At 39.9% G+C, this 19,422-nt stretch overlaps 2 protein-coding genes across 3 annotated transcripts; one reads left to right on the top strand and one right to left on the bottom strand.

Annotated features, from left to right (window-relative positions):
- The first annotated feature begins 9,356 nt into the window (after positions 1-9,356).
- LOC125884104 (uncharacterized) lies at positions 9,357-11,470 on the top strand. 2 transcript variants are annotated; one of them, XR_007448645.1, is made up of 3 exons: positions 9,357-10,052; positions 10,663-10,768; positions 10,994-11,470. XR_007448645.1 is itself a non-coding variant. In XM_049568901.1 (3 exons), the coding sequence occupies exons 1-3, from the start codon at positions 9,379-9,381 to the stop codon at positions 11,240-11,242; spliced, it is 888 nt and encodes a 295-aa protein (XP_049424858.1). In that variant the 5' UTR covers positions 9,357-9,378; the 3' UTR covers positions 11,243-11,470. The 2 variants fall into 2 exon arrangements, 1 of the variants encoding a protein (XP_049424858.1); XM_049568901.1 differs by having other exon boundaries at positions 9,357-9,911.
- Positions 11,471-12,053: 583 nt separating this feature from the next.
- On the bottom strand, positions 12,054-14,144 carry LOC125883465 (zinc finger and SCAN domain-containing protein 20-like). The gene is made up of 3 exons (XM_049567750.1): positions 13,730-14,144; positions 13,490-13,594; positions 12,054-12,091 (listed from the first exon to the last, which is right to left on the bottom strand). The coding sequence occupies exons 1-3, from the start codon at positions 14,142-14,144 to the stop codon at positions 12,054-12,056; spliced, it is 558 nt and encodes a 185-aa protein (XP_049423707.1).
- Between the last annotated feature and the right edge of the window lie 5,278 nt (positions 14,145-19,422).

Below are 19,422 nucleotides of genomic sequence, written 5' to 3'. Positions count from 1 at the left end.
GATATGACATTTATCATGAATTAGTTTATTAGTTTACTTTATTAGTTTTCATGTGTAATCTCTAATTTGCAAGTGTCTGAAAAATTACTCCTTGGGAGATTGAATTTCTTTTGAAGTTGTGCAAAGGTGGCAAATGTACCTTCTACATAGATCTTAAACACTATCTATTCCTAAGTCACTCCATGTACAGAAGGTTGTATCTAGAATAGATGGGATAAAAGTGTTTTTTTGCAATGGGAGGAGTGAGAAAAATACGCTTAAGACCGAAGTGGGATTTGATTTGCTTCTATATTAAGTTGATTAAAAAAACAACACACATTTGGCATAATGAACCAAAGAATAATGACCAAGCTGATTCATATAAATCAATTTTGCCTGACCTTCTCAATCGCCTTAGCCAGAGCTCTAATGTAATTTCCCATGGCCCTATTTGACCAGGCAATAGAGAGTTCCAGAGATATAATGTCATACAGTAGGATAACCCACTGAGTAATAAGGAGTGTATGTGGGGGTTTCCACCTCTGTAATAGCATTTTCTTTGCAGCTGTCAAGCCTAAAAGCAACAGTCTTCTCTGAGAACGTTTAAGAGATAATGAAGAATCATCTTTTAGGAGTAAAACTGTCAAAGTACAGGGTTTGTTGATTCCAATCATACATCCCACCAGAAGAGCCACTTGAGACCAGAAAACTCCACTTCTGTGCATTGCCACATTGTATGCAAATAGGTTCCTATATCTTTTTATTGCATAAGGGGCACACAGATGTGAAGCAAAGCTTAAATTGATAGTGTTTCCTGGGAGTAAACAAGAGTCTGTGAATACATTTGTAATCATTTAATGGTTAAAGTCTCTTGATGAGACACTGATGTTTCCCCATATTCTCTTTCAATTAATAACTTGTTACCAGTCCTTTAAGTCAACATTCCAGACTTTGGTAACACCCATTACAGAACTTGTAGCTTCCTGTAACTTTTTGAGAAAGAAGAAACCCACACATTTAGGTTTAGTACATAAAAGCTTAAGAAGCAGGTGTACAGAAAGAGAAATATTGCATGGATCCATAGGTTTGAAAAGCACATCTCAATTGTTAATAAAAGCAATCTTCTGGATAAATTATGTGTGCTTTTAAGATCCTTGAATGATCTTAAGCTTCCATCATTAATACAGTGGCATGCAAAAGTCTGGGCACCCCTGGTTAAAATGTTGTTTACTGTGAGTATTCAAGCAAGACCTTGATAAAAGAGCTCAAATCGCATAAAACAAAAATAATACACTAACCTTGCTTAGAAAAAAAAGTATGTTTCATCTTTAACTTCATGTCTTTCGGAAATCAGTTCATCTTCTTCTCGGTTAACTATTCACAGAAAGAGAAATTTCAGCCCAAATTTTTGCATGCCACTGTAACATGAAAGAGAGTGCAGATGCCAGCATTAGACCGTGTAGCAAAGTAATCAGTTTTCCACCTAAACAGAGGCATTTATGTTGAAATACTGGCATCTAAGTGTGTGCCACAGCATGTCTCAGTTACCTAGTTTCCCCACTTGCTGTGCTCATTGTGGAGCCAAGGTATGTTCACATCTTGAAGAAGACAACTTTTGAGGGGGCGGAGAATAAATGACAGATAGTGAAATTTGGGACATGTGGAAACCTGCAATAAATACCCTGATATTTTTTGATTAATATACAGTATAATGAAGGCTTTATTTCATTACACCAGAGTTTCTATTCTAACATTATAAGTGGAAACAGTCATCTTAAAACCAGAACAAGTAATCCAAATTGTCTGCATGGTGAGACAGAGACACACTATTGGATATTGGAAGAGCTCAGAAAAGAGAAAAGCCCTAGAATCTCGGATTTTTTTCATTTATTCCATGTTTTTATTTATTTCCAAAAGTATTTATTTATTTTCACATGTATGTATTAATTTGTATATTTATTTCTGCATAAATGTTGTATGCACATTTAATGATTTAATTTATTTTCACATATATTTCTTTACTTATATCTTTATCTATTTCCATTTTTATTTATCTATATATAAAAATGGAGTAGCGCTAATCCTACAGCTGGTGGTTGATCCATGATAGTTTGGGCTGAAAATATACAGGACAGGTGTGTTCCACTTAAATCCCCTGCTTCTCCTCCACCCACTTTCCCTCCAACTCCAGACCATGTCTGGAAACTCCAGTCTATGAGCCAGTGGGAAGAGAGTAAGGACATTCTCTTATTAGGTATAATCGTACTGTACAGTGCCCAAGAATGATTGCCCCCTCTCTCCCCTTTCCTGCCAGCACCTACCATTTTCTCAAACAACTTTACATGAAACTATGCCCTCCACAGTATGACGCATGCACAGACGGCTGTGTTCAAATATGACAGCAGCACCAGTTTGGAAAAAAGTAGGGCTGCCCTTAACTAAGAATTCTAGTCCTAGTCAACCAATAGTCATCATTTTGGGGCATTAGTCCACTAGTTGCCTGCATGTTTTGATTAAATTATTTAATTATTTATTTTGGGCCTCTCGCCCGATGTCAGCTGGGATAGGCTCCAGCCCCCCCCGCGACCCTCAAGAGGATGAAGCAGTTAGAAGATGAATGAATGAATTTTGGGCAGAGTTTGAGAATGGTTTGAGGTCAAGGTCTGAGAAAGAATAGCATAAGTAATATTGTTAACACTGTGCTACATTACAGAGAAATACAAAACCGTACAAATGAACCTTCATTAATATAGGCCTATTTTATCTACAAGTGCACAGCAAAGCAACAATGATTGTGCAAAGTAGCTAATGGTCATGCAGCTACGTACACGTTTCAGATGATATGTCATGTTTGTAGTGGATGACTGATAGGCAAATGTTTGCTTGCAGAGTTTACATATCACCTTGGGTTCATCCTTTACCTTCTCAAAATGATGCTTTGGATTTCCTGCCCGACATGTTATTAACTAGCCTGTGTAATAACTGCAGGAACCAGCCCTGTAAATTAGGGGCTATACACATGCTGCGTCTTTATCGGCCTGGAAAACACAAGGTCGAGCTCTATGTGCTACTCCTCTGCCTTTTTAGTGCCAGCTTTCAAGAGCACGGTGGCAGGTTGCATCTGGGGTTGTTAAGCAACCTTAACAACCATCATATAGCCTATTTACCTGAAATCCTGAGTGCAGAGATTATCTTCTTCTTCTTCCAGGTGCTGTTTATAAGTGTGTAAGCATATCGCCTGTGGGACAGATGTAAAGCTTTGGGTAGCCCTGCTCTAAAATTACCAATTTTTCCATATTTATCACAAACTGAAAATTTGTAGAAGAAGGGAAATATTTTTGTCAGCTGTGATTGGTTTGTAATATGACTCCTGTCTGACAGCTGAGCGTGCGTAGTCTCTTAATACGTCTGTCGTTTCAAATCAAATGAGTTTCACATTTGTTTTTTTTTCTGTGACTAAGCAACCAATGAAATCTTGCCAACTAATGACCTCTCTGGTGGACTTATGTTCGGTCGACCATTAGGGGGCAGCCCTAGAAAATCGCAAAATATGGGACAATTTGATCAAGTGACTGTTTATCAGACCACAAATGAGACAAGAATTAACGCCAGGTAAAGGCTCTTCCTTTGCTGACTGCCTTGTATATGTAACTGGCCCGAGACTTTAAAAGTGTGCATTGCTTTTCCAATTTTTATGATTCATTTGTAAGTTTGACTGTTGAACCTTTTGTGTTTCTTTGTCTCCTTATTAAATCCTGCAAAAGATCCAATCAAGTTGCATACCAAGTAAAACTTGGTTCATATGTGTTTCTGTCATTTGTATTTCTTTTTTTATGTAACCAAAATATAACCACGGCCACAACTTGCACCCCCGAACTGTCAGTGGACATCCGGAGATTTATTTGACCTCAAGCACAGTATGTAGTGAGACACTCAGTATGTTTACTTGCACAGTTAAGTGGAGCTGCGGTTATAGCTCGACTAGGCCATTTCCTTATCCCAGTATACAAGCACGGGAGGGGAATTGATTTATTGATCGAAGTTTGTCAGACTCCACTGTGATAGATGGCGATATGCCCCCTTTCAGCTTGTTAGTATTAGACCATTTTCCAGTTGACCTATTATGTCACAGACCAAACAGTCCACAAACAAGTTAACTACAGTTAGCTAGCGGCAAACTGGTACCATGGTGGACAACTTTGTACAGCTCTGTACAAGGAAGCACAGCATAAACTGTGTCTTCTCATCCATTCAAAAATGCACGGCTTTGTATGTAGATTTCACCATGTTGCAACCGGCTTCTTCTTCTGTTATGAATATAATGCTATTCGACTTCCCAGTCAAAGCCCAGGGCGGAAACTGGAGCACGCGCAGAGTGCCTAAGCCAGTTTGGGTCCAATTCACTGTATACATGCAGGAATAATTTTACTCCCACTTGCATTAGCTGGGTGTGTTAGTCCAACTTTTAAAAAACCAAAACATCAAAACCGAAACATATTTACATGTATTTTAAAAGTCTGGTTTTAGTCAGACTAACACAATAATATTCTCTAATGTCATGTAAATGCTGAATGTCAGAGTGTTTTGGGAAAGCTAACAGGAGCTAGCTATCTTTTCAATTTCTTCTGGGAAGGTGATCATTAGTTGCCCCTTTTCCACCAAATTAGCTCTGGTTATTGAGACAGTTCTGTTTATGATTCTTCGGACCTTGGTGCTGTCTAGTAAACCGGCCCACTTTTCCCAGCAGTTTTGAGTGGAACCATTGTAATCAAGGATGTGTCATCAACGAAGGATGCTGCACAATGCACAGCGAAAGTTAACAGTAGCAAAACCGTGTATGATATTAATTACCTGCAAATTTTTGTTCTGTTATTAAGGGTATTTGTTTTTACTAAAAAAAAAAACAAGCATGGACCAACTATCAATGACACCACTGCACACTCTTTTTCTCCGACAATTTCTCACTGGACATTGTTGCCTTCTCCATCTTCTCTTTCCAACCTGTAGAAGAAGGCATGCCTCAACATATTCTGATAGAATGGTTTGCATGATATCCTATGAAAAATGCATGCGCAACAGTTTGTATGATATCCTACGAATTTGCACCCCATGAATGAGATTACATCTTTAATGTACAGTTATCTAAATAATGTAAAGTCCTTGAGGTTAGATTGAGGAAAAGAAACATGGTGAGAATGTATCCTAAAATGCTAGAGTTCACTCAAAGCTCACACTTTTCTGAACATGCAACTCCAGGGGAAAGTCCCAAGCGAAAGTCTGTGTTTTTTTTGTGACACATCCACTGCTCCAACCTGCCTCCTTACAAGCACTCGAGACTGCTTCCATGTTTACTGGGCACTAGGCATCAATCTGGTGAATTCTGAATTCTTATGTTAGTTATGATGGCAGAATATGCATAGATTTCGGCATCTTTGTGCTTTTTATGTGTGAAAAATGTTCTATTTTTAATGATAAAAACACTAGTGGTATGTTATGGTGAAGGGTTACACTTAAAATACAGCTAAGGATTAGTGGTTAAACATTTCAGTACTCAAAAGAAAAGTGACTAACGTACTGATCTGCCTCTGGAGGGCTATTTTATTATTTTAAATCATGTGCAGACAAAATATTCTTTTAAAACTTTTTCTCTCACACTCACAAACACAGTTACGCAAAACAATACAAAATACGCAGTACGAAACAAAAACAAAAGGTAAGACTCAAATTAATTACACACAAACAGACACAGATTACTGCTTTCCTCCCTCCCTCACGATTTGCAAGTATGGCACCCTGAATCAGAGCAGTTAATTTTACGTGGCTTCGAAAAGAAGATTTCAGAAGTCAAAGAATTCTCAGTAGGTGCTCCAGCCGGTGCGCTACAGAGTGACGTTCATTTATCTGAGGCATTTTATATCTGGCCGATTTTTTGGAGACTATGGCGGGCCGCCATAGTCTCGTCATTGTATGGGAAACACTGGTAGCCACACACAGACAATATATTTACAGACTTGTAAACACTAATCTAATAGATGTACATAAAATCATGCAAACTGTAATCCACTTAGCAGTGTTGTCTGGTTTGTGGTCAATTTTAACCACAGCCCAACCTACAACTTCCAGGTAGGAAGTCTAGCTATTCAACTGTGCAGGAGAAGTAAGGAGATAGACCAACAGATATTGACCTCTCATTAAACTTCTGATCTAAAGTCTGATCAGCTGGTCGGTTGTCCACCTCTGATACGATGCTGGCTGCTCCACAGAACCACAGAATTCAAATAAACACAAGAAGTTTGTGCTCTAGAGAAAGGATCAGCACTCATTGAATAACCTCCTAAGCCCTATGATAAGCTATTATGGCAAGGCTTAACTATACAGACCAGTGAGCAGTGATAACTAACATGTCTTTGGGGTCATCGGGTGGGAACCTCCTTTCACCAGGGTTTCATCTAGTTGGTCCCACGACACCTCCAGGAGGCTAGACAGTGATCTCTGGCATCACAGAGACACTCCCCTAATGCCAGGTCTCACTGCTCCCCGCACCAACCCAACAACCTCTTTTACCTTACTTAGGGCTCAACAATGACGAACTGCCTGATTGCCCGAGGCAAGTAAAACTCAAGGTCGGGCATGTAAACTAACAACTCACTTGCCCGATCGGGCAAGTTGCTAAAAATAGTAAAAGTTAATAACTAATTGATAAAATAAATGTATTTTAAAACATGCTCCTTCGGCTCTGATGCAGTGTTCTCTCTGCCTGAAGTCACAGGCACATGCTGTGTAACAATGTCTTGCCCACAGCCCCCACTGATATTATTTTGCGTGACGGACGCTTCATATAATAACATAACAATATACTATTTATGGTGTTATGTCATCATGTCATTTCTGTCTCTACATGGTCACGTGTTAACAATTCGCATCTGCTCTCTGTATCGCGCACGGTGGAGTCCCACCACACACACAGGTGAGCACGCTCGGGCCGCATTTTCCTGACCAAACCTGACCCCGAGCCCGGTGCAGTTTGTCACCTGACAAAGTTATTGTTATGGACAGTGTGTAAATAACCATCAACAGGCTGCTGTTACGCACAGACAATTCAATAAAATTGTATGTTCCTAAATCTTGAGACACCTCATATGTAAGCTAGACAGACATTTCACCTGCACATTACTGTGCACACATGTACTGTATGTACTTAGTCCTAAAGAGCCCTTCTGGTGCCAGTAGATACATAGAAACATCCCAGCAGGCTGTGCTTTGCAAGCATACAAAAAAGTTTCACGCATGTGAAAATTATTTTTCATACGTGTGCTTCACCTCCGCTGATGAAGATTACAACCAACTGAAACTTCAACAAGTGTATAGAAATCATACGAGGAATGAACATCAAAACATGAATGGCCCTATCCAGAGCCAGTGTTTGGTTTGTCTATTCTGAGCTACTGTAAAAACAGCATGGCTACAGAGCCTTATTAGGGTTTATAATTAAGCTATATAGAAATTGCCAGCTCTCATATTGAACATCCAGTATTTTTGATCAGAGATTAATTCAGTTTGCATAAAATTTTACCCACTGCTAACTACTGTGAGTTGATTGCTCTATTGCTCTAAAACAGGAGGATTACTTTCCTGTTTTAGATGACAACATAGATGGTGATGGACAGAGGTGGGAAGTAACTAATTACATTTACTCACGTTACTGTAATTGAGTAGTGTTTTTGTGTAATTTGTAATTTTTTCAGTAGTTTTTGAAATTTTGTAATTTTACTTCTACTTAAGTAGATTTTGACTGAAGTATTGTACTTTGCTGCATTGGAGATCACATCCGTTACTGAGTAAAAAAAAAAAAAAAAAAAATCGGCTAAATGGAAACCAAAAGGGTGAATCTTGGAAACCTTGCGTGGAATTGACCCAGAACAAGCGTTCGGTGCCGGTGCCTGGAGAGAGAGATGGAGGACGGTGGAGCAGACACTGCAGTTGAAATGAATAAAGAAACAAACCAAATGAAAGAAAACCCCGTGTGCACAGTGCCATTTATAATTGTCGGTCAGAAAAATGTGGCCCACCTGTGTCTGTGTGTGTGTGTGTGCGCGCGCATCGGGACCGAACTCCGCTGTGCACAATACAGAGAGCAGAGGAGGACTGTAAAGGTGCACCCATGTAGAGACAGAAATGACATGCCATCGTGTAAACAATATAAGTCATCACGTTATAAAGTGAAACGTTTCACCGTATAACATGATAAATAGTATATGTTATTAGCGTCTGTCGCTCAAAATAATATAACTTAAGTTTACGAAGAGATAAGACGGAGCCCTCTCCTCTCCTCTTATATGCTTTACTCACAAGTGTGTGAATTAACCTGGATATGAAGCGTCTGTAGCGCCAAATAATATAATGGTAGTGTCTGAAGAGCTAAGACGAAAAAAACTAAATATAAATCAGCAGTAGCGGTCATATTTCAGCAGTGGAGCACCACCTACTAGTTGCATATAGGGGAAACACTGTTGCTCAGTGGATTTGTTATGTTTTGGAATACACAGTATTCTTCCAAATTAGTGTTGGTGTATTTTAATATTGAGAATTTCACTTCGACAAGCTCTCTCTTTTTTGACCATACACCTGTTTGCATCCCTGAGAATAATGCCCAACAACACTGCTCAAAAAGTTCATCAGTGTATCATCAGTCTAACAGTTGTGTTGGTGAGTCAAAATGAATGAGGGCTCCGCAATATTAGACAAAACTGACAAAGCGACGACGATTTTGTATACTGCGATATGTATTGCAATATACAGTATATTGCAATAACTTGAATAGCTCTATTTGGAAAGAAGTCATCATTTGGGCTTTGGAAAGGCTGTATTTGCATGAAATATACATTTTACAATCAAACTGTCATGGAAATTGAGAACTTCATAACCTAAAGTATTAACCAGCAAAATAAGTATGGCATATTGCCTTTGACTAATATTATATTGATATGATCAACTTACACTGCAAGTCTCACAATGTGACTATTGCACAAGAACACATTGCGATGGCGATGCTCTAATGATATTGTGCAGCCCTAAATTTAATTGAATTCTATGGTTTATCATAGAAAAATAACCAGTGTTTGGATTGGATTTATGACCCCTGGACCATTTTTGCACTGCATAGGAGTGACCCCCATCAAGTTGTTGGAAATAACTAAGGCTACGTTCACGCTGCAGGCCTTAATGCCCAGTTCCGATTTATTGCCCAAATCCGATTTTTTGTTTGGCTGTTCACATTACATTTTAAAATGTGGCCTATCTACGGACTGATGTGTGAACAGCTCACGCTCCTGAACTGACCCGCATGCGCAGTTCATAGTTGATGACATCACGCGCACAACTGTGTTTACGGAAGCGAACATGGCAGCGGCAACAGGACTTTATGGTCTTATGTTAAAAACAATGTTTGGCGGCAGCCGGCAAATTTGTGAGCGGGCGCTATGGATAAGGAAGAAGAGGAGAAAGAAAATCAATGTTTTAATGATGGCTTTGTGCGGAGCAATGGCTGCAACATCCGTACAGAGGAGTATGTGGATGCGCTGTCGGAGCCAGGAGTGGTGGGATCGGGATGTGACTGGTTTCACAGATCAGGATTTCTTCCAGAACTTCAGAATGTCGAGGAATACCTTTCACTACATTTGTCAGCGCCTGTCCTCGAGACTGTCGAGGCGAGATATGTCGTTCAGGAGATCCATCTCCTTGAGAATGTGGTTGTGGTTAGCAACAGGGACGGGTTACCGCACCTTGGCCAACCTGTTTGGCATCGCCAAGTCCTCCGTTTGTTCTATTGTCCATGACTTTTGCAAAGCTGTTCATCATGTCCTCATGCCTGACTACATTAAACTACCCCAGGGAGACGATCTCCAGGAGATGCTGCAGGGCTTCAGACAGAGGTAGGGGTTCCCCCAGTGTGCTGGGGCGATCGACGGGAGTCACATCCCCATAATTGCACCTGAAGAAAATCATGTTGACTATTTCAACCGTAAAGGCTGGCACTCTGTCATCCTACAAGGCGTTGTTGATCACCAGTTCTGGTAAGCCAATATTGGAAATAGTCTGTTTTTTTTTTTTTTATCTTGCCTTTATCTCAATATTGATATTCATTAAAAGTAGACAGTGTTGTAATCATGAGACCTACATGAAAGAGATGTGTACAGTGATAAAATACCTATTTACAGTATATTTACACAAGCACTGCACTTAAGTACAATTCCAGTTGTTGTTTCACACATATATTTCACAATATTTCACACATGTGGCTGATGATTGTCTCTCTAGGTTATGGACATTAAGAAGGGACTAAAGTAAATCCACCACTCTATTCAAGTAAAACCACTGTAAATTATGAAAAACATGTTTTTCATGCCTTAACAACTAATTGTAATATTAACTGACAACATCAATGTGGTATAAAGGAACTTTTTTCTGCAGGAAAATAAATTTATCACCAGTGAAATCACATTTTCATAAGTTAATTGAAATGTACAAGTATATATAGAAGCTATGCAAACACAGTAACCTGAGTAAAGGTTATCAGTTACTAACCCTGATCACAGTGCACTAGCAATGTAACTACCACCTGGCAATTCTTTGCATTATTTTGCAAGTTATGGATGCTCAACTCATTACATGTTCTCTCATCAGTTTCACCAACATCTACACTGGATGGCCTGGAAGCGTTCACGACGCCAGGGTTCTCAAGAACTCCAGGATCTACACAATGGCAGAGAGAGGGGAGCTTTTTCCAGCGGTAGGTTTTTACCTCAGTCACCACTTTTTCTTTTTACAACAAGACACAGTGTTACTCTAATATTGCAGTTTGTGATCACAAATAATGGGCCACAAAAATATGCATTCTTGTCAACCTATATTGAAGTTAAATTTGATTAAGGGGTATCCTTTTGAATTGCATTTAATCAAGCAGGTGGTCACAATATTATGACAATGTTATGATATCATGTTTCTCTTATCTTAGGACACTGAAGAGATCAATGGTGTCCAAGTCCCAATAATGCTGCTTGGTGATCCTGCATACCCCCTGCGAACCTGGCTGCTCAAAGGATACACGGACTCCGGGGCTCTGACAGATCAGCAAAGATATTTCAACGAGCAACACAGCAGGGCAAGAATGACAGTTGAATGTGCCTTTGGGCGACTTAAGGGCGATGGAGGTGCCTCGGTAAGCGCCTGGATGTGGACATTTCCTCTGTCCCCACCATCATAAGTGCATGTTGTACACTCCACAACATATGTGAGAAACATGGTGAAGCATATGAAGAACCTGCTCAAGCTGCACCACGGGATGAAAGAACAGCAGATGGAGGAGCACAAGATACTGCTCACCCAGCAAGAGTCAGGGAGGCCTTGACAGAACTCTTCTACAGCCAGCGTTGAACTATATCAGCACTCACTATTCACCCTCACATTTAAATGGTTTTGGAAGAACATAAGAACCAGGTGACTTTTCTTTGTCAAAAAATAGTAACTTTATTTTACTGTTGATAATAACATTCTCCAAATATTAAATTAAATAAAGTACATGTAGTGCAAAACACAAGATGTCAGGTTTGTCCTGTGCAACAATGTGCGAGAATGAAATAAAAATCCTGGATACTACACTTGCTTAAATTGTCCATTTCTCAAATCGTTGGAAGGGAACAATAGTCTTCCATAAAGGGTAAATATGCTGTGTGTACAACTCTAAATGAAAATTGGCTGACATTTTTTTAACTGAATTAGTCCAGGAGGTTTACTGTTGATAATATCATTCTCCAAATATGGAATTAAAGAAAGTAGTGTAAAACATAAGGTGTCAGGTTTGTCCTGTGCAAGAATGAAATAAAAGTCCTGGACACTACACTCGTTGGAAGAGAAGAAATAGTCTGGTAAAGTAAACATGTTGTGTCCAATTCTAAATGCAAACTTAAACTGAATCAGTCCTGGACCTTTAACACATGACATAACGTCATAACAGTAATACAGATAAATAAGGAACCCTGTTTGTCAAGACATGTTGAATGATTTAGCTTTCCTCATCACCTGAAGGTCTGCTGAATGGTGGGTGTGCTGAAACCTGACAGGTGGAGTTGAAGGGTGGAGCAGAATCTGGAGTGTGTGCAGGAGACTGGTTGAATGGCAGATGTTGTGATAGCTCTTGCAAGAAGGAAAAGGGGTGGTTTGGTGTCTCATGGCTAAATGGCAAAGGCTGAGGTGAAGCCATGTGGAATGGAGGGGGCTGAATAAAACTGCTGTGGGAGTGTTGAGGTAGTGGTTGTATTTGGTTGTAGAGGTGTGATGGCTGCATTGACGGAGGCTGTACTGGTGGCGGTTGTGCTTTTGGAGGCTGTACTGGTGCCTGGTAATTAGGTGGATGTGGATAGTGATGTGACCTTTCCATAAACTGACTGAACAATGTGAACATTCTGATTTCATGTGCATGCTGTGCTGCTTGCATCTTCAACTGAAGCTCGGTGTCATCCTTGTTGAAAGTGCTCCCAATCTTTTCAGCAAAGACTTCAAGTGCTGTCTCCATTTTTGTCTTTCTTTTTCTGCTCTTGGAAGATTTAGCTGCAAGAAACAGAAACAATCATTTTGTATTAGTATTTTGTAAAAGGTAAGTAGTAGAGGGTAGGCATGATTAGAATCAGAATCAGAATCAGAAATACTTTATTGATCCCCGAGGGGAAATTGTTTTCATTGCAGGTGCTCCTTACAAGAATAGAAGAAATAAGAAACAGAAGAAATTTAACATTCAGTGCACTTAGAAGAGAAAAAATAAAAATAAAATAAAATATGAAACAAAATATATGAATATAAAACAAAATATATACTGAAAAAATGGATAAAAGAGTATATACAGTAAAGGTGCTTTATACAGTAAAGGTGCTTTGAACAGTAGTATTCTGAGATTGTACAGGCTTGTTATTATACATATATACTGAATTAGGGTGTACAGAATGTGCATTGTGATTCAAAAATAAGTTAAATGACAAATAAATCTATAACAGTGGATATTAAGTTGAATTATTGCACAAGTAATTACACTGTTGCTTATTGCACTTGGTTATTGTATTAAGTCAGTTGACAGGGAGTGAAAAAGTCCAAGGGCCATTCAGAGGGAGGAGTTATACAGTTTGATGGCCACAGGCAGGAATGATTTCCTGTGTTGCTCAGTCGTGCAAAAATTAAATTAGATTAAAGTTAAGATTTCTGTGACACCTTTAACTGCATGGTGGATACAGATCCATCCATAAAAAAATAATACAGTATTCACATTACTGAATTCAAATCTATTTATTTCCATTTTACCATGACTTAGTGCAGACATATCAGTTATTATCTAATTGATTACTGACTCAGCAACTGATAATCTATGACTATCAATTTGCTGCAGCCCTGAAGCAAACAGTGTTAAATGCAGTAGCATACAAAGCACCTGATCACAACCATTATTACTGTTATTGTTACTTACTTTCAGATGACTTGGTGGCTGCTGTGGCCTTCTCACAGGTCTCTGTACTCTGCTGAGGTGATGAGGCGTCACCAGACACACAGGATGTAGAGAGGAGTGACTCTCCTAGGGCAAAGAAACATATCAGATTACGATGCCACAATGTCAGAGATTAGATTTTTTTTCAGTGACCTATACATTTTCACAAATGTATTTTGGGAGCAAATTCACTGCATATCTGTAGTTGTTTTGTTGGCTTACCTGTGTCGGCGTCTGTGCCAGCTGAACTTGTTTCACTCTCTGGAGTTTCAGGCTCGTCTTCGGTTACAGCCACAGAGCTATCTAGCAGTTCCAGTGGCTGAACGCTCGGCTTGTCTCCTAAAATACGTTCGAGCTCTTCATAAAACGGGCAAGTGGCACGACCACGGCCGCTACGTTGGTTTGAATCTTTAGCCTCTTTATATTTAGCCTTCAGGCTTTTCACTTTGCGCTGGCACTGCAACCAGGTCCTTCTATGGCCCCGTTTGGACATTTCTTTAGAAATTTCTTCAAAAACAGACCTGTTACGGTAAGAACCTTCAAGTTTTGCTTGGACCGAGGTGTCCCCCCAAATACCTATGAGGTCTAAAACCTCACTATCTCTCCACTGGCCGCCTGCATCCATGCTGTCCTCCATGTTTGTTTTCATTCTGTTCCGCTCCCGCCTACTCTCCCCGCCTAGGACACTTTTTTTTCAATCAACTTTATTTACAAAACAGGCAGTGTGGGTCATAATGACGTCAAAGTCGCATTCAATGCGACCTGGCTGTTCAGACTGCGGTCGCATTCAAAAAAATCCGATATGTATCGGATTCAGTACCACATTTGAAAGTGGCCTGAATCTGATTCGAAAATGTCAGATTCAATGTGACTTGTGCTGTTCACACTGTCAAAAGCAAATCAGACATTTGAGTGAAAAAATCGGATTCATGTCACTTGCAACTGCAGTGTGAACGTAGCCTAAGTAACTTCTACTTTAAGTACATTTTAAACTAACAACTTTTTACTTTTACTTGAGTAGATTTTTAGATGGGTAGCTTTACTTGTACTTAAGTAGAATTTCATCAAAGTAAAGGTACTTCTACTTGAGTAGAATTTTTCAGTACTTTTTCCACCTCTGGTGATGGATGATGTGTCTCTCCCTCCTCCTACTATACTTAAAAGAAGCCAAAATATCCCAGATATGAGCAGTGCCATCTTATGCTGGGGACATCACTTGGAGCCAGAGTCTGTGCAGTAGTGATAGGGGAAGAAACTGTGATATCAAGGTCCCACCCATATACCTGCCAAACTCATCTGTGAGCACACCAATTGACACACATAGCTGTAAATCATGATGTCACTTACATCTTTTTATAGCTTCAATTAACTATTTATAATTAAACTGATTAGAAAAATGAACACTTGAGTGGACGGGGTTTATTGCCTACACTGCAGCCAGCCACCAGGGGGACCTTCAGGTGTTTTGGCTTTTGGGAAGCTGTCATGTCATCCATTATAATATACAATCCCCCAGGAACAAAGCCTGGCACTGAGTGGCCAAAGGTGGAATTACAATGACTGGGTCCATCATGTGATGCCATTGGGCCCTTTAAGACTTTCTTATAGACTTATATTGGGAAATAGATGTCTGTAAATATATCTGTGTGTATATATATATATTTATTTTGAGTGTCACAACCTCCGCAAAATGACTCGTTTCACCATAAGGATTTGATTAATTTGGTCACAAAACATTTGGAAAGTCTGCTAAGTGGTGCATGAAGTCAAAAAAGCACTTTCAAAGAAATTAACCAGGTCCCCAGGAAGTGTGCCTGTCCTTGAAGCCAATTTTGCATAGTGGCCAAAATTATAACTTGCGAGTCCATCACGTGATGCCATTGGGCCCAAAAAAATAACCTTTCCCACTGACCTACGTTGGGACAGAGACATCTGTAAATGAGTGGCATAACCTCTGGGAAATGACTCGTTTCACAATTGGGATTTCATTCATTCATTCCGATTACTTTTGGAAAATCTAGAAAAGCCACAAGATTAAATCATTTCATACCCATTTAAGTTAGCAGAGCACTAAACAGGAAGTAGCTGGCTTGGCCAGCAGAAGTTGGCCACTCAGCCATGCCTATAAGTCTTTAGTGCACCTGCTCTATGAACCCCACAACACAGGAGATTCAGGTAATTTCAGCCAAAAGCTTTTTTGGCTTCATGTGCCACTGAGCAACTTTCATCGGAATGAACCAGGCCCCCAGGAAGTGTGCCTGGCTTTGAAGCCAATTTTTGTAGTGGAGAAACAGTAGAATTACAACTCCTGAGTCCAACATCTGACTGAAACAGATGCTTTTTTTTTAGCATCACAACCCTCATGAAATGATTTGATCCATTCCAGTCTTGAAGATTAAATTGTTTCATTCCCATTCAAGTTAACAGGGTAATTCACCAGAAGCAGCTCAGCTGACGGAAGTCTCTGGTGCACCTGCTTTATGGGCTTCACATTTTGGCTTCAAAAGCAGTGCCGATGATCCGGATAATATTATATGCAGCAGTTGAACCATTTTGGCTCCATGCGCCACTGTACTTGCATAGAAATGAACAGGGCCTAGGGCTGGGCGGTATGACCTAAAATTCATATCACGGTATAAATGGAATCCCTTCACGGTAACGGTATATATCGCGGTATAAATTTAAGTGTAAAAGTTATAATAGAAGTGTTGAATGGGTTTTGTAGTCCCTTAGCAAAACTAAATTGATAAAAAAAAACACAACAACAACAAAAGCAAAGATATAATGTATTTTTTAGAGCATTTATTGTGCAGAATGCAGATCTCAAAACTCAAAATTAAAACCCAGTACTCTATGGTGCAAAATGTCCCCTGGGATCTATATCAAAAGGTAATTTCCTTCTTTTAGCAAAATCCTAAATGACTGAGTTGTGTTTTTTCCACCTGGACCTTTATGCTCTGCCCTTTCTCCTCTAATCATCACGCTGTAACCTGTGACAGGCTGCTATAATACCACAACTATCACACATTCACATATGGATTTTTTTGTGGAGCCACTAGCGTCACATAGGTTTACATTACTAAAGGTTTATGACAAACTCTCTTGCCGAAAACCAACTCCCGTGTGCACACGACGAGAGAGGAGAGGGAGAGATGCCGTGCTGCTGCCAGAGGAGACACTGAATGAGTTCCCTCTGAGCGGTAAGTCGCTAAAAGAGTCTGAGAAGTCCAGGGCTGTTCATAAGACATTAACTCACTCACTCACAAGTTCTCCATCAACACATGTTGCATGTGCTACGCTAAATCACGGATGTGAGCCAGCTCCTCTTGCTCCGCTGTCTCTGTGCTCGCAGCCATTTTCACACTGAGGCAGGTGCGATGACGTCATCGACGATAGGACGGTAGAGCGCAAATCTCTACTGTGGGCCAAATTTATATCATTTCTACTGTCTACCGCATATACCGTGCAGCCCTAATAGGGTCCTGTCTCAAATATTATATCTTGGTCTTAGCAGAAGGCTAAATCGGAAGTTAGCCTTTCAGCTAAAAGTCTCTAATGTGCCTGCTCACGGGGCCCCAAGATGGAGAAGATCCAGATATTTTCATACCATGGAAAAGTGCTTTTTGGCTTCATGCACCACTTAGTAACTTTCATAGAAATGAACCAGTCCCAGGAAGTGCACTGGGTTTTTAAGCCAATTTTTATAGACGCTAAACAGTAGAATTGCAACTTCCAAGTATGTCTCATGATGCCACTGGGCCCAAAAAAGTTTTTCCTTTAACTTACATTGGGAAAGATGCATCTGTAAATGATATCAATTTATCTGAGGAATTTCAGTCAGGATTTAGAGTGCATCAAAGCACAGAGACAGCACTACTAAAAATTACAAATGACCTTCTGATTGCCTCAGACCAAGGACTTGTCTCTGTACTTGTTTTATTAGATCTTAGTGCCGCATTTGACACAACTGACCATCATATCGTCGCTGTCCGATGAAAAACATGTATCTCCACTTTTGACGATTTTGACTTTCTACGCGCTTTGATGGACACTTCTGACACCCAATGGAGATATGTGTTGAATAGATGATGTAATACACATCTTTCCATTGGTCATTTGGATATGCAACGCTAACGGTTGCTATGGAATATTATGGACACTCTATGCACTGTAGAAAATCAAAACAATCAAAAGTGGAGATACGTGTTTTTCATCGGACAGCGACAATATTCTACTACAGCGACTGTACCATTTAATTTGCCTTAAAGGTTCTGCACTAAGCTGATGTAAATCTTATTTATCCGATTGATTCCAGTTTGTTCAAGTTCACGATGAATAATCTTTACATAATAAAGTTTGTTTTGGACTTCCACAAGGTTCTGTGCTCGGACCAATTCTATTCACTTTATGTATGCTTCCCTTAGGTAATATCATTAGAAATCACTCTGTAGGGACGTCGGCGGCTTAGTGGATAGAGCAGGCGCCCCATGTACAAGGCTGTTGCCGCAGTGGCCCGGGTTTGACTCCAGCCTGTGGCCCTTTGCTGCATGTCATTCCCATGTCATACCTCTCTTAAAAAAGCCTAATCTGGATGCCTCAGTAATAAATAAGTACAGACCCATATCAAACCTACCATTTTTGGGAAAGATCATTGAAAAGGTTGTTTTCAGCAACTTAACACCTTCTTGGAGCAAAACAATTCCTTTGATGCCTTTCAGTCTGGATTTCGAGCACATCACAGCACTGAGACTGCACTTGTAAAAGTTTTAAATGACATTCATCTGAGCAATGATGCATCAAAGATTTCGGTTCTGGTATTACTGTACCTCAGTGCTGCATTCGACACAGTCGACCATAAGATACTGCTCGACAGACTAGAAAAGTTTGTGGGACTTTCTGGCACTGTGCTAAATTGGTTTAAATCTTATTTACAAGACAGGGATTTCTTTGTGTCACTTGGCAATTATGAATCTATGTGAACAAAAATTACATGTGGAGTTCCTCAAGGGCCCATTCTTGGGCCTCTTCTGTTCAACATCTATGCTCCCTCTTGCTCAGATTATGGAATATCATAACATCTCCTACACACAACTTTACATAACAGTGTCACCAGATGACTACAGTCCCCTACATCTGCTAAATAAGTGCATTGACGAAATCAATACATGGATGTGCCAGAATTTTCTACAACTAAACACAGACAAAACTAAGATAGTTATTTTTGGCCTCAAAGAACAAAGATCAATAGTCAATGCTCATATTGACGCCATGACACTAAAACCTACAAATCAAGCCAGAAATCTTGGTGTAGTTCTGGACTCAGACCTAAATTTCAATAGTCACATGAAGACAATTACTAAATCAGCCTACTACCACCTTAAAAACATAGCAAGAATAAAAGAATTTCTGTCTACACAAGATACAGAAAAACTTGTTCATGCTTTCATTTTCAGCAGGCTGGACTATTGTAACGGTGTCTTCACAGGCCTGAGTAAAAAATCAATCAGACAACTGCAGCTCGTCCAGAACGCTGCTGCCAGAGTCCTCACCAACACCAAGAGAGTGGAGCACATTACACCAGTGCTTAAGTCACTGCACTGGCTTCCTGTGTGTCAAAGGATAGACTTTAAAATCTTGTTACTTGTCTATAAAGCACTAAATGGTCTCGGGCCTAAATACATCTCTGATATACTTGTATGTTATGAAGCACCCAGACCCCTCAGATCATCTGGAACAGGTTTACTCAGTGTTCCCAGGATCAAAACCAAACAAGGTGAAGCAGCCTTTAGTTTCTATGCTCCCTGCCTGTGAAACAAACTTCCAGGATACCTGAGGTCGGCTGAAACTGTCAACTCATCTAAATCAGGGCTTAAAACATTACTATTTACTGCAGCTTACCAGTGAACTAGATATGT

This window comes from Epinephelus fuscoguttatus, linkage group LG23 (assembly GCF_011397635.1).
Source record: "Epinephelus fuscoguttatus linkage group LG23, E.fuscoguttatus.final_Chr_v1".
Lineage (NCBI taxonomy): Eukaryota > Metazoa > Chordata > Actinopteri > Perciformes > Serranidae > Epinephelus > Epinephelus fuscoguttatus.
The sequence above is the reverse complement of the archived record's forward strand: the minus strand, read 5'-3'. Positions and strand labels throughout refer to the sequence as shown.